Source organism: Lucilia sericata, unplaced genomic scaffold (assembly GCF_015586225.1).
Source record: "Lucilia sericata isolate MDLA Ls3-8-SP2 unplaced genomic scaffold, ASM1558622v1 Contig000801F_arrow, whole genome shotgun sequence".
In the NCBI taxonomy this organism is placed as follows: Eukaryota; Metazoa; Arthropoda; class Insecta; order Diptera; family Calliphoridae; genus Lucilia; species Lucilia sericata.
The window spans coordinates 107572-122671 of record NW_023994793.1 but is presented as its reverse complement, the minus strand read 5'-3'; the positions used below and the strand labels follow the sequence as shown (position 1 = coordinate 122671).

At 29.0% G+C, this 15100-nt stretch overlaps 1 protein-coding gene across 1 annotated transcript in view; it reads right to left on the bottom strand.

The window, feature by feature from the left end:
- LOC119608178 overlaps positions 1–9191 on the bottom strand; it is a 63581-nt gene extending 54390 nt beyond the window's left edge. Inside the window, exons 1-2 of the mRNA XM_037962490.1 lie at positions 9028–9191; positions 8485–8576 (exon numbers count right to left, since the gene is read on the bottom strand). Coding sequence (XP_037818418.1) covers positions 8485–8569 — 85 coding nt within the window. The 5' untranslated portion in view covers positions 8570–8576; positions 9028–9191. The remainder of the gene's footprint in view (positions 1–8484; positions 8577–9027) is intronic.
- Positions 9192–15100: the final 5909 nt, after the last annotated feature.

Here is a 15100-nt window from a genome sequence, read left to right as displayed (position 1 = left end):
TCTAGTTCAGTTCTAGTTCAGTTCTAGTTCAGTTCTAGTTCAGTTCTAGTTCAGTTCTAGTTCAGTTCTAGTTCAGTTCTAGTTCAGTTCTAGTTCAGTTCTAGTTCAGTTCTAGTTCAGTTCTAGTTCAGTTCTAGTTCAGTTCTAGTTCAGTTCTAGTTCAGTTCTAGTTCAGTTCTAGTTCAGTTCTAGTTCAGTTCTAGTTCAGTTCTAGTTCAGTTCTAGTTCAGTTCTAGTTCAGTTATACTTTAGTTTTGTTCAGCTTTAGATTCTAGTTCAATTCTATTCGGAATCGTACTTGATTAAGGTCGGAATGCTTTTAATTTGTAGTTCACTTTCTTGGTCATTATAAATACACTAAAAAATCTTTCCCACTTTGACTCAACATCATCATCATTTCATTTAATTTCATTTTCTTGTCATTTCTCTAGCCTGTTTAAAACAAAAGATCTTTTAAGTTGTTTTTTTTTTCAACACGCTCACTTTATTAATACAAGTATTACAGTTTATTTCCAGCTAGAGTTTTTGTTTCAGACCATGATCTCATGATGATGTAGTGTGTCAGTTGGCGTTGATATTTTAGAATGATTGTTGCCTAATAAGCAAAGATAACTGAATGGTATATCGTTTTTTTTGTTGTACGTTTATTTGTTTGTTTATTTTATTTCACTCTTATTATAAATACTTAAGTAAAAATATAAAATAATTTATAATAAACATTTTTTTGCTTGTTAAAAGAAAAACAACAGAAATATAAAAACAAAGTATTGCTATGAAGTGTAAATGGAAGAGTGTAAAGAAAAAGGAAATAAAATATGTGGGTTGTAAGACATTATAAATGAGATTGTGGGTTTTTTTGTAGTTGTTGCTTAAGATTTGCTATATATATATATATATATATATGTTATTAATCGATAACTATATAAGGTTAAAACGTTATAAAAATATAGTTGTAAATTGAAAAAAATGTAAAATGAATCATAATGGTAAGAAACGTAAAGGTTAATGAGAGATTTGTTTTAATTAAATCAAGGCTAAAAGGCAGGTAATTAATTAGTTAAATAAATAGTTTTTATGGAAAAAGTTTTTGTTAGATTTTTTGATAAACTAGAAATTGTGGTGTTATTACACGAGGTTTGTAGCTTAAGTCTTTTGTTTTACATGTTTAAATGCTTCAGCGCTAGGTCGGCATATGACTTGTTCTATGTAATTTCATATTTTCAATAAGATTTAAGGTTGACTGCGATTTTTGCTTGAAAATATAACGCAAAATGATAATGAAATGTTAAATATTAGTATTAAATATGCAAACCCATCCTTTTAAAATGAATATATATGCAGAAAACATATTGCAACAAAGTCTTGCCTTGCCCTTATTTAAGTAAGAAATGCTTGCCACAACCTGGCCAAAACCTTAAAGGCATCATGTTTGTTCCTCGAGACATATCAAAAACAAGGCACTATGAAAGAAGAAAACTAAACTAAATATAAGGAGCTGGCGGATCAAAAACCACATCTCGAAAATAACACTAAATAAATGCTAACATATTCAAACATACATACATACATACATACATACATACATACATACATACATACATACATACATACATACATACATACATACATACATACATACATACATACATACATACATACATACATACATATGTATGTATGTATAAACACCCAATACAAATGCCTACATACAGTTGCCAAATGATTATTTATCTTGTGTGTGGTATGATTAGGCCAATGGATATTTTGCATCAATTGGTCTGTCTGGCTGATAGACAAAACATCACATTGTATATTCCATACTATGGTTAAGGTATGAATCTCTATACTCTTTGCCAGTCTTTACATTGGCCAAGCAGCAAAAACACAACTGAGGTAAAAGAAGTAAGAGAAGACAAAACGCTTTTGTTTTTGGCCCAGACATACTAACAGACAGCTAGACGGACACGGTCTGGCGGCAATTTAAAACAATTTTTCTTTAAGTTCTTTTGTTGTCTTGTGGCTGGTATTTTTCTCCATTTCTATATAAGTTCCTTTAAAGTTTTGACGTTAAAGTTCAGACCCTTAAGGTTTTTTTTCTCTACATTTTAGATTTTTTTTGTTTTATTATTTATTGCAGTCAAATTGTTTGATCGTCTTTTAAATATCAGCAAAACAACAACAAAATCAACTTGATATGAATTGTTGATTTAAGTTATGGCTGCAGCAAAGAGACTATTTTTTGGACATTTGATATATTTATGTTGTTTACATATTTATTTATCATTTATAAAATAATACAAACTTTCAACTAGGGGTCTCGAATATTTCTACTGCTAATTCAAACATTATTTTCAAACCAAGAATTGTAAGAATTTCAGAGTTTTTAGAGCCTCCATTCTGCCTCAATTAAAGTAATTTGAAATTATTTAATTCCTTTTTTCAAACGTTCTTCTACAAAGTTTATTTTTAGGTTCTATTTCTTTTTAGAATTTATTCTTTAATTACTTTTGCCATTTTACAGGGTCAGTTTTGTCTAAAATTGCTAATTATATGTTATAAAATATAGAAAAAAAATATATTTTTTTTAATTATTTACAAATAACCACAAGGTTAAAAAGTTGTATTTGATCATTATTCAAATATTTAATTTATCATTATGAATTGGCAAACATACATCTGTTTATGCATATTTTCTATAAATTAACAAATTCTTAAACATCAGCAAGGGAATGAAACCTGTTAAGAATGCTCCAGGCTTAAAGTTGAAAATAAACAAAATGCTCTGTTGTTCTAATGGTTGTTTCCGAGTTACCAAATAGTCTTGATTATAGATCAGTCTATAATCTTGACTATAAATCAGTCTATAATCTTGACTATAGTTCAGTCTATAGTCTTCACTATAGATCAGTCTATAGTTGCGACTATAGATCTGTCTACAGTCTTGTCTATAGATCAGTCTATAGTCTAGACCATAGATCAGTCTATAGTCATGTCTATAGATTAGTCTATAGTCTTGACTACAGATCAGTCCATAGTCTTGATAATAGATCAGTCTATAGTCTTGATATATAGATCAATCTGTAGCCTTGCCTGTAGACCGGTCTATAGTCTTGGTTATAGATCAGTCTATAGTCTTGACTATAGATCAGTCTATAGTCTTGACTATTGATCAGTCTATAGTCGTGACAATAGATCAATCTATACTCTTGAATATAGATCCGTCTATAGTCTTGAATATAGATCAGTCCATAGTCTTGTTTATAGATCAGTCTATAGTCTTGACTATAGATAGATCAGTCTATAGTCTTCAAATGGATCAGTCTATAGTCTTAAGTGTAGATTAGTTTATAGTTTTGACTATAGATTAGACAATAGCCTGTTACTACAGATTAGTGTAGCCCATAGATCAGTCTATAGCCTTGACTATAGATCAGTCTATTGTCTTGACTATAGATAAGTCTTTAGTCTTGACTATAGATCAGTCTATAGTTTGAACTATAGATCAGTCCATAATTTTGATTATAGATCAGTCTATAGTCTTGACTATAGATCAATCTTTAGTCTTGACTGTAGATTAGTCTATAGTGTATAGATCAGTCTATAGTCTTGACTATAGATCAGTCTATAGTCTTAACTATAGATCAGTCTATAGTCTTAACTATAGATCAGTCTATAGTCTTAACTATAGATCTGTCTATAGTCTGGACTATAGATCAGTCCATAGGCTTGATTATAGATCAGTATATAGTCTTGACTATAGATCAATCTATAGTCTTGACTGTAGATTAGTCTATAGTGTATAGATCAGTATATAGTCTTGACTATAGATTAGTCTATAGTCTTGACTTGATTATAGATCAGTCTATAGTCTTGACTATTGATCAGTCTATAGTCTTCATATGGATCAGTCTATAGTCTTAAGTGTAGATTAGTTTATAGTTTTGACTATAGATTAGACTATAGCCTGTTACTATAGATTAGTCTATAGTCTTGACTATAGATCAGTCTATTGTCTTGACTATAGATCAGTCTATAGTGTTGACTATAGATCAGTCTTGACTATAGATCAGTCTATAGTCTGGACTATAGATCAGTCTATAGTCTGGACTATAGATCAGTCTATAGTCTGGACTTGATTATAGATCAGGCTATAGTCTTGACTGTAGATTAGTCTATAATGTATAGATCAGTCTATAGTCTTGACTATAGATCAGTCTATAGTCTTGACTATAGATCAGTCTATAGTCTTGACTATAGATCAGTCTATAGTCTTGACTATTGATCAGTCTATAGTCTTGACTATAGGTCAGTTTATAGTCTTGACTATAGATCAGTCTATAGTCTTGACTATAGATCAGTCTATAGTCTTGATTATAGATCAGTCTATAGTCTTGACAATAGATCAGTCTAGAGTTTTGACAATTGATCAGTCTATAGCCTAGACCATAGATCTGTCTCTTGTCTTGACTATCAATCAGTTTATACTGTTGACTATAGATCAGTCTATAGCTTTGACTACAGATCAGTTTATAATGTTGACTATAGATCAGTCTATAGTCTTGACTACAAATCAGTTGATACTGTTAACTATAGATCAGTGTATACTGTTGACTACATATCAGTTTATACTGTTGACTATAGATCAGTCTATTAGTCTAAGCTATACATTGATCTATAGTTAATATAATTGACTTATATCAGCTTTGACTATAGATCAGTCCACATCCATGGCTATAGATTACTCCATATTTCTGAGTGTAGATAAGTCTTTGTTAATGACTTTAGATATGCCTATAGATCAGTCTTTAGCCTTAATTAAGTATAAACTGCTATTGTCCTGAATATAGATCAGTCTTGCCCATAGACCAGCCTACATTCTTGACTACAGATCAGTTTATAGTCTTGGATATAGACCAGTCTTGGCTATATCAGTTTATATTTTTGTAATACAGATCTGCCAATAGTTTTTACTATAGATCAGACTATAGTCTTAAATAAATGCTATTTGGGGCACCTTTTGCAAAATTATTACTGTAAAATATTTTATGGTCTGTCAAGCCCTCCTCATTAGTTTTTCGTTAATAATTTTATTTATATAACTCAAAATGTTATTAAACATTTAATTATATAATAGTACACATATTACAATATTTCATGGTCACTTAGCATAAATCTAAAAAACAAAAACAGAGAGGTAGGAGAAATTTACTACTATATTTCAATAATCACATCATCATTACCTATAGCAACTAAATACTGTTGCATTGCTAACCAATTAAATTGTTTTGTGGCCCGAAACGCACTAAAATTTTGTTCATGCAAGTACTAATGCTTTATAACAACGGTTCCATTATTCGAATCATGTGTAATCGTTCAAATATTCTAAATAATTTTACATTTGACTAACGGAAGTCCAACTGTAATTTTTTTTGTTGTTTATTGTAAGCAACCAACTACTAAATCTATATATTTTTTATTTCGGCCTGAATATTTCTATATAATGAAAATACAAAAAAATAGCTTTCGGCCAAATAGTTGTATAACGAATTTTATTCGAAATTCAAATGAATGAAAACTATGTCTTTTTTTGTTTTATAGTAAAAACAAAAAAACCCTCTAAACTTAAATACACTGTAAACAAAAAAGCGTTTTTTTTACTAATTATAATAAAACAACAATAGAAGTTTAACATGAATTAGACAAAAAAAACTATATGTATAGAGAGAAAAAACTTTAACAGCATTTGATTTGATTTGCATAATACTTAATAAACAGTTAAATGCTCTTCATGCATGTCTAGCTTTAAGTTTAGTTTTAATTTTTTTTATAGTTTTTGCTTTTGTTGTTGTTATCTAGTGCTATTTCTTCGAAATAGTTTATAGAATAGTATTTTAGAGAAAAGGGGTGTATTGTTAAGTTGGTTAAGAAGTTTGTAGCACTTGATATCAAGTAAAATAAAAAAACAGTCTATTTTCTTGATCATACCTAAGTCTATAGTCTTGACTATGGATCAAACTATAGTCTTGAATATAGATCATTCAGTAAGTCTATAGACTTGACAATAGCTTAGTCTATAGTCTTGACTATAGCTCTGTCAATAGTGTTGACTATAGGTAAGTCTATAGTATTGAGTATAAATCATTCTATAGCATTGACTGTACATAAGTCTGGACTATAGATCAGTCTATAGTCTTGACTATAGATCAGCCTATAGTCTTGACAATAGATCAGTCTATAGTTCTGACTATATATAGGTCTCTAGTTCTGACTATATAGTCTTGTCTAAAGATCAGTCTGTAGTCTCGGTTATAGATCAGTATATAGTCTTGACTATAGATCAGTATATAGTCGTGACTATAGATAATTATATAGTCTTGACTAAGTATCAGTCTATAGTCTTGACTATAGATCAGTTTATAGTCTTTACTATTGATCAGTCTATAGTCCTAATTATAGATCAGACAAAAAACTTTACTATACATAAGTCTATAGTCTTGACTTTATGATCAGTCTATAGTCTTGGCTATAGATCAGTATATATTCATGACTATAGATCTGTCTATAATCTTGACTATAGATCTTGACTATAGATTTGTTTATAGTCTTCACTACAGATTTGTTTATAGTCTTGAATATAGATTTGTTTATAGTCTTGACAATAGATCAGTCTATAGTCTTGACTATAGATCAATCTATAATCTTGGCTATAGATCAGTCTATAGTCTTGACTATAAGTCAGTCTATAGTTATGACTATAGTCTATAGTCTTGTCTAAAGATCAGTCTATAGTCTTGACTATAGATCAGTTTATAGTCTTGGCTATTGATCAGTCTAAAGTCCCAATTATAGATCAGTCTATAGTCCTAATTATAAAACAGTCAATAGTCTTGACTACAGATCAGTCAATATTCTTGACTATAGATCAGTCTATAGTCTTGACTATAGATCAGTCTATATTCTTGACTATAGATTAGACTATAGTCTTGACTATAGATCAGTCTATAGTCTTGACTATAGATCAGTCTATAGTCTTGACTATAGATCAGTCTATAGTCTTGAGTATAGATCAGTCTATTGTCTTGAATATAGATCAGTCTATAGTCCTAATTATAGAACAGTCTATAATCTTAATCAATAGTCTTGGCTATAGATCAGCCTATAGTCTGGGCTATAGATCAGTCTTTAGTCTTGACTTTATGATCAGTCTATAGTCTTAGTTATAGGTCGTTCTATAATCTTGACTATAGATCTTGGCTATTGGTTTGTTTATAGTCTTGACTATAGATCAGTCTATAGTCCTGACTATAGATCAGTCCATAGTCTTGATTATAGATCAGTCTATATCAGTCTTGATTATAGATCAGTCTATAGTCTTGACTATAGATCAGTCTATAGTCTTGAATATAGATCAGTCTATAGTCTCGACTAGATCAGTATATAGTCTTGACTATAGATCAGTCTATAGTCTTGACTATAGATCAGTCTATAGCCTTGATTATAGATCAGTCTATAGTCTTGATTATAGATCAGTCTATAGTCTTGACTATAGATCAGTCTATAGTCTTGACAATAGGTCAGTCTATTGTTTTGACTATAAATCAGTCTATAGTCTTGCCTAAAGATCAATCTATAGTCTTGACTATAGATCAGTATATAGTCTTCACCATAGATCAGTCCAAAGTGTTGACTATAGACAGTCTATAGTCTTGACTATAGATCAGTCTATAGTCTTGACTATAGATCAGTCTATAGTCTTGACTATAGATCAGTCTATAGTCTTGACTATAGATCAGTCTATAGTCTTGACTATAGATCAGTCTATAATCTTGACTATAGATCAGTCTTGACTATAGATCGATCTATATTCTTGACTATAGATCTGTCTAAAGTCTTGACTATAGATCAGTCTATAGTCTTGACTATAGATCAGTCTATAGTCTTGACTATAGATCAGTCTATAGTGTTGACTATAGATCAGTCAATAATATTGACTTATAGACTTGACTATGGATCATTCTATAATCTTGAGTATACATCATTTTATATTCTAGACTATAAATCAGTATATATTCTTGACTATTGAATTTTTTCTATTTATAGGGTATCACACCATTGTTTATTGCCAATTTATAAACAGTTTTTAGCATTATTCTTCTTTTTTTGTTCGGTGTTTTTTTTTTCAACTCCACACTTATCGGATTGTATGGAAAAAAATAAATAAATTTTAAGTAAAGAGAAATACAAAGCCAGAAACAAGGTTACGTTAGTACAAATATCTATACGATACATCTCTCTATATATAAATTTTATTTTTATAAAACTTTTTTTTTTTTTGTGCTGTGTACATTTCGTTGATTGTGTTTAAAATATGACATCATATTTCATAAAAAAATATTAATTTTCATAATAAAAAAAATTTATAAAACTAAAGCCGGGATTTTTCTTAGGAAAATATTAAAAATGTTAAGATTAACACAAACTTACCTTTTGCATGAGTTAATCCATTAAAAAATGTTAAACCAATTAAGGAAATATTTAAAAATAAACGCCAAAAGTTTAAACTAAACATGATTTTACTATAAAAGAGAAAATTTATAAATAAATTAAGAAAATTTATGAAAACTTTTATTAAAACTTAAAATGAATATTTATATTTTTTTATATTGTAATAAAGCGTTAAAAACTGTTGTGTAGGTATGATTATGTTTAATACCGGAAATTTTTCTTTTTTTATTTTTTCGTAAATTTTTTTTTTTATTAATTTTTTTCTTATTTGTTTTAATTTCCTTTGTGTGTGTTATTTATTTCTTTTATTTTATATATATATTTTTTTTTTGCTTCTGCTGTGTTTAACACCTTCACACTTTTTATATATTTCTTTCCAAAAAATTAAAAATTTCTTTATGCAATAATACAAAATGTTAAATTTTCACTTGAAAACAAAATACAAACACATATTTAGAGAAAAAAAAAACGCATATATTTTCCCCCTTTATTTACTCTTTTTACCCACAAATTTTAACGTACATTTTTTTGTATGATAAAGATAATTTATATTTTTTATTGCTTCTCTGCTTATTTTTTTCTTTATATTTCAAGTATTTAAACCGTATAACGCGTTTCGTTTAATTCCGCCAACAACACGTCTATAGCTGTTGTCTGTTTTACGCCAACTAAATTCAAAATCTTTACGTAAAAAGCCAACTTGTTGAAACTGACTCAGTCGGAGAGTTCTGTGTGAGTGTGAGTGGGTTTTGTTTGTTATTCAGTTAGTAAATCTTTTATTTAACTCATCGTTTAAAACTAGTTTTAATTGCACAGCTGATGATTCACATTTTTATGGTTATTACTCTCTATCTCTTGAACACTCTCTTCACCACGATGTAACTTTATACTCAGGTGAATTTGTGTTCAAAAAGTAAAAGAAAAAGAAAAACAACAAAATATTGCAATTTATTGATTTATATGTAAGTGTGTTTGTTAAATAATGTTGCCAGTTGTAAATTAATTTACTGCTTTATTAGTATTGTTGTTTAAAACCAAAAGAAAATCTCAACACGTGATTGTAAAATTTGTGCGTTTGTTTCTTAAGTCTTTTGTTTTGTGTGGTTTTTAGGGTGTGAGATTTTTTTTTGTTAATTTCTTTAAGAAATGTGAAAAAATCTAATTGGGAAACTAATTTTACTTTTATTTGGCTGTTAAGAAAGTATCTTTTTTATTTAGCTGATGAAAACTAGACATTAGCAATTATATGATAATTAAGAAGAAGTTAGGAAAATCTCCACACGTGAGTGTATAGTTTATTTTTTTTAGAAATGTGTGTGTGTCTTAAGTCTTTTGTTTTTTGGGAGGAACATTTTTATGGTTTCCTTTTTTATGAAATGTGACAAATACCCAATTAGGAAATTAATTTTACTTTTAGTTAGCAAATGACAACTAACTTAAAATCAGCTCCGAATATAGATCGGTTTTTAATCTTGACTATAGATCAGTTCTTTGTCAATGCATAATCAGTGTATACTTTTCACAATAGATCTGTCGACGGACAATAAATCAGTCTTTTCTATAGATCGGTAAATAGATTATTTTCTTACAGTCAAGCTGTTACTATTGTAGATCAGTTTATAGTCAAGATTATAGATCAGTCTACAGTCAAGACTATAGTTCAGTTTACAGTCTAGACTATAGATCAGTTTGTAGTCTAGACTATAGACTGATCTATAGTCGTGGTTTTGTTTATTATTCAGTTAGTAAATCTTTTATTTAACTCTAGACTATATATCGGTCTATAGTCTAGACTGTAGATCGGTCTATAGATCAATCTATAGTCTAGACCATAGATAAGACTATAGATCAGTCTATAGTCAAGACTATAGATCTGTCTATAGATAAGATAAGACTATAGTCAGGCCTATAGATCAGTCTACTTTAGATCAGACTATAGTCATCACTATTGATCAGTCTATACTCAAAACTATAGATCAGTCTATAGTCAAGACTATAGATCAGTCTATAGTCAAGACTATAGATCAGTCTGTAGCCAAGATAAAAGAACATTCTATAATCAAGCCTATTGATAAGTTTATAAGTCTATAGTCTTGAATATAGACTGATCTATAGTCTTGACTGTAGTCTAACTTAAAGTCTCGACTATAGATCTATAGTGTTTATTATATGTAGATCTATAGACTTGACTATAGACTGATCATAGTGTCGACTACAGACTACAGTCTATATTCAAGACTATAGATCAGTCTATAGTCAAGACTATAGATCAGTCTATAGTCAAGAATATAGATAGTCTATAGTCAAGATTATAGATCAATCTAGTCAAAACTATAGATCAGTCTATATTCAAGACTATAGATCGGTCTATAGTCAAGACCATGGATAAGACTATAGTCAGGACTATAGAACAGTCTACAGTCATGACTATTGATCAGTCAATAGTCAAAGCTATAGATCAGTCTATAGTCAAGACTACAGATCAGTCTGTAGTCCAAACTATAGATCAGTCTATAGTCAAGACCATGGATAAGAATTAAGTGAAGTCTATAGATCAGTCTATAGTCAAAACTATAGATCAGTCTATATTCAAAACTATAGATCAGTCAAGGATATAGATCAGTCTATAGTCAATATTATAGATCAGTCTATAGTCAAAACTGTATATCAGTCTATAGTCAAGGCTATATATAAGTCTATTGTCAAGACTGTAGATCATTCTATAGTAAAGACTATAGATCAGTCTGTAGTCAAGACTATGATCAGTTTATAGTCAAGTCTATACATCAGTCAACACTATAGGTTTATAGTCGAGACTTTAAGTTAGACTACAGTCAAAACTATAGATCAGTTTAAATCAACATTATAGACCAGTCTATAATAATAATTGTTGATCAGTCTATAGTCAAAACTATAGAACAGTCGATATTCAAGACTATGGATCAGTATATAGTCAAGACCATAGATCAGTATATAGCCAAGACTATAAATTAGTCTATAGTCAAGACTATAGATGAGTCCATAGTCAAGAATATAGATCAGTCTACAGGCAGGACTTTAGATCAGACTATAGTCATGACTATTGATCAGTCTATAGTCGAGACTGTAGATCAGTCTTTAGTAAAGACTGCAGATAGTCAATAGTCAAGACTTTAGATCAGTCTACAGTTAACATTATAGAGCAGTCTATAGTCAAAACTATAGATCAGTCTATAGTCAAGACTCTAGATCAGTCCATATTGAAGACTGTATAGTAGTATGTAGTCAGGATTATCAGTCTATTGTCATGACTACAGTTTATAATTAAGACTTGAGAACATTATATATTTAAGAAAGTCAATGCTATAAATCTAAGCTAACTTGATCAGTTTATAGCTTACTCTTTAAAGTATTGTCATCATAACGTTACTAGCATTTGCTTTTTAAGAAAGTAAATTAAGCAAACATTTAGCTTTCATCAAAATTAAATTAAAAAGATAATAATAATCCTCTAGTAACACTTTAAAGCAATAAATTATTAAAATTTCTCTAAAATAATTAATAGCAGCAACTTAAGCTGAACATTTTACCAGCATCTCTTTAACATGCCGATAACTATGCAGCATAAAATTTAATATGTTGCAACATAGAATATGTGCAATTGCAACTGTTAAAAAAACACAAATTGTATTAAATTTTAATTATCTTGCCACAAACACTTAAAAAAAGAAAAGCTTTAAAATCGAATTATACTTAATTTCATAGTTAATGGTGATTTGATTTATGTTCTGATTAACACAAGCAGCAGCCGACCATCCAACCATTCAACCACCAGCCGACCATCAGCCAACATAATTGATACAATCAGTGCAATAATTAAAATGTGTTTTATATTTTTATTTTCTTCTATTTTTTTGTTGCTTTTTAAAAATAGCACGTGATATGCCGTTAGATAAGACCCCATATATTTTTTTCAACATACGACTGGTATAAACATGCCATTTTTTGTAGTCCATAAAAATGGTAGTAACCAGCACTTTTGCACTTCTTAAGTTAAATTTCTATTGTGTTTTTGTTGTTGTGGCTGCTTTAATGCAGTTAATGATTTGTTTACAATGTTTACTGTGGCAATAAAAGTCCAATAACCCTTTAAAGGGGAGGTGGTTTAGTAATAAATGGGAGTTCTTATTAACTATATATACAACGCCCTTCTGACTTTACATTACCCTCAGAAAATTCTATTTGATCTTCCTAGAAACTTTTTCAACAGTAGTTTAACATTGTCAATCATGGTTGCTGTTAGGTATCAGGCTGAGTGTTTGGCATGGGTTAATTACAATTTAACTGACCATAACATGGTCATAAATTAAGAGATCTTCATATGAAATTTTTATGGCTGAAATAATTTCTTCCTTTTTAAGTTTATTTCTGTTGTTTTTTGTTATCATCTAAAGCAGAAAATACTTATATTCTATGTGCAGTTAAGAGGGAATGTTTTGAATTCTTGAACTTAAGTGTGTCTTAAAAAGAAATTAAAATTTTTCAAATAAAATTAATGCCATAAAGTAAAAAAAACTCATTTATAGTGATAATTAAAATGCAATCTAGTTTTAGCTGAAAAACTCTCATATCTTTAGGAAAAGGGTGTAAACATTTTATTAGCAAAATTTCTTAATGGAAGTTTTTTGTTTTATAAAGTCGAAGAGAAGACAATGAAGATATATAGCAGGTCATTCTGGACTATGTAATACTCTACATCATCTACATCAGCATTCAGCGGGTTGGTGGTTAGTGTTTTAGTCTGTTAGGCGGAAGCTAGTGGATTTGGTTCGCACCCGTAACCATGCTAAAAAACACTATATATTAGACTCATTCTATGTATCTATCTATCTATCCATCCATCCATCCATCCATCTATCTATCTATCTATCTATCTATCTATCTATCTATCTATCTATCTATCTATCTATCTATCTATCTATCTATCTATCTATCTATCTATCTATCTATCTATCTATCTATCTATCTATCTATCTATCTATCTATCTATCTATCTATCTATCTATCTATCTATCTATCTATCTATCTATCTATCTATCTATCTATCTATCTATCTATCTATCTATCTATCTATCTATCTATCTATCTATCTATCTATCTATCTATCTATCTATCTATCTATCTATCTATCTATCTATCTATCTATCTATCTATCTATCTATCTATCTATCTATCTATCTATCTATCTATCTATCTATCTATCTATCTATCTATCTATCTATCTATCTATCTATCTATCTATCTATCTATCTATCTATCTATCTATCTATCTATCTCTATCTATCTATCTATCTATCTATCTATCTATCTATCTATCTATCTATCTATCTATCTATCTATCTATCTATCTATCTATCTATCTATCTATCTATCTATCTATCTATCTATCTATCTATCTATCTATCTATCTATCTATCTATCTATATCTATCTATCTATCTATCTATCTATCTATCTATCTATCTATCTATCTATCTATCTATCTGTTTACCTATCGTGTCTTTACAAACATTATACCAAATCTATATATCGGTTTTTTCAGTAGTGTAAGGTATAATTGTTATTATTTTTATTACCATCTTAACTTTTATTTTTCTCTATAATTATAAGGGAATAAAGCAAATCATGCTTATCTTAGGAAAAAATGAGTTAAATTAAGATTTTCTTTGAATGATAAAACTTTTGTTAGTTTGACGAATTATGAATTACATTTTTATGAATTTTATTCATTTTGTCTGCTAAAATATTCCAAATGTTGGACTGTATGTAATTATTTCATTCATACTTAAATTCTTCAAGCGTGTCGTTATTTTTAATTTAATAATTATTTTTTATTTTAACGACAAAATGTGTGGGTTTTAAGTAGAGTTAAAGGGTAAACAGGGAAGAGAAATCTTGTTGGTTTCATATAAACCATTTTTATTAAATCTCTTTAAAATTAATAATATTCTACAAACTACTTAAACTTTGAATTTCTTAAGGGTCACCCTGGAATTGACTAAAGGGTTTCATAGGTTCCACTTTTACTACGTTTTTCGCTAAATATTGTAAATATTACTAAGAAACATTTTCAGTAATTGCAGCTTTAATGGCTTCCATGTTTAAAACATGGTCCATTTTATTTCAGGTTGTCATGCCCTGGAATATTTACAATCTCTTCAAGAAAATATTATATCTATAGTCAAACGATATATAATTTTCTGTTAACTAAACCTCACTTAAAACTTCTGTCTCTTAAAGGTAAGATAACATTAATAGCTACACTAGAGCCTCATTTACTCAAGTACTGCTTTATTGAGTGACAAGCACTTCCCCTAAAACTTAACATCATTCGTCAAAAGAGTGTCAAATGTCTAGTTAAACTTGCATGTTATGCAGGTGTATAGTTAATTGTGCAGTTTCGTTTTATAACATTTTATTTATTTTATTTTTTCTACAAAAATTCTTTCTTAATTCATGAAATGACATTAAATTATCATTTATGCAATATTCATTTTTATAATGATTCTTATCATTAACCATTGTTTTTTCCATGCTTAATGGCTGTAGGTGTTTTT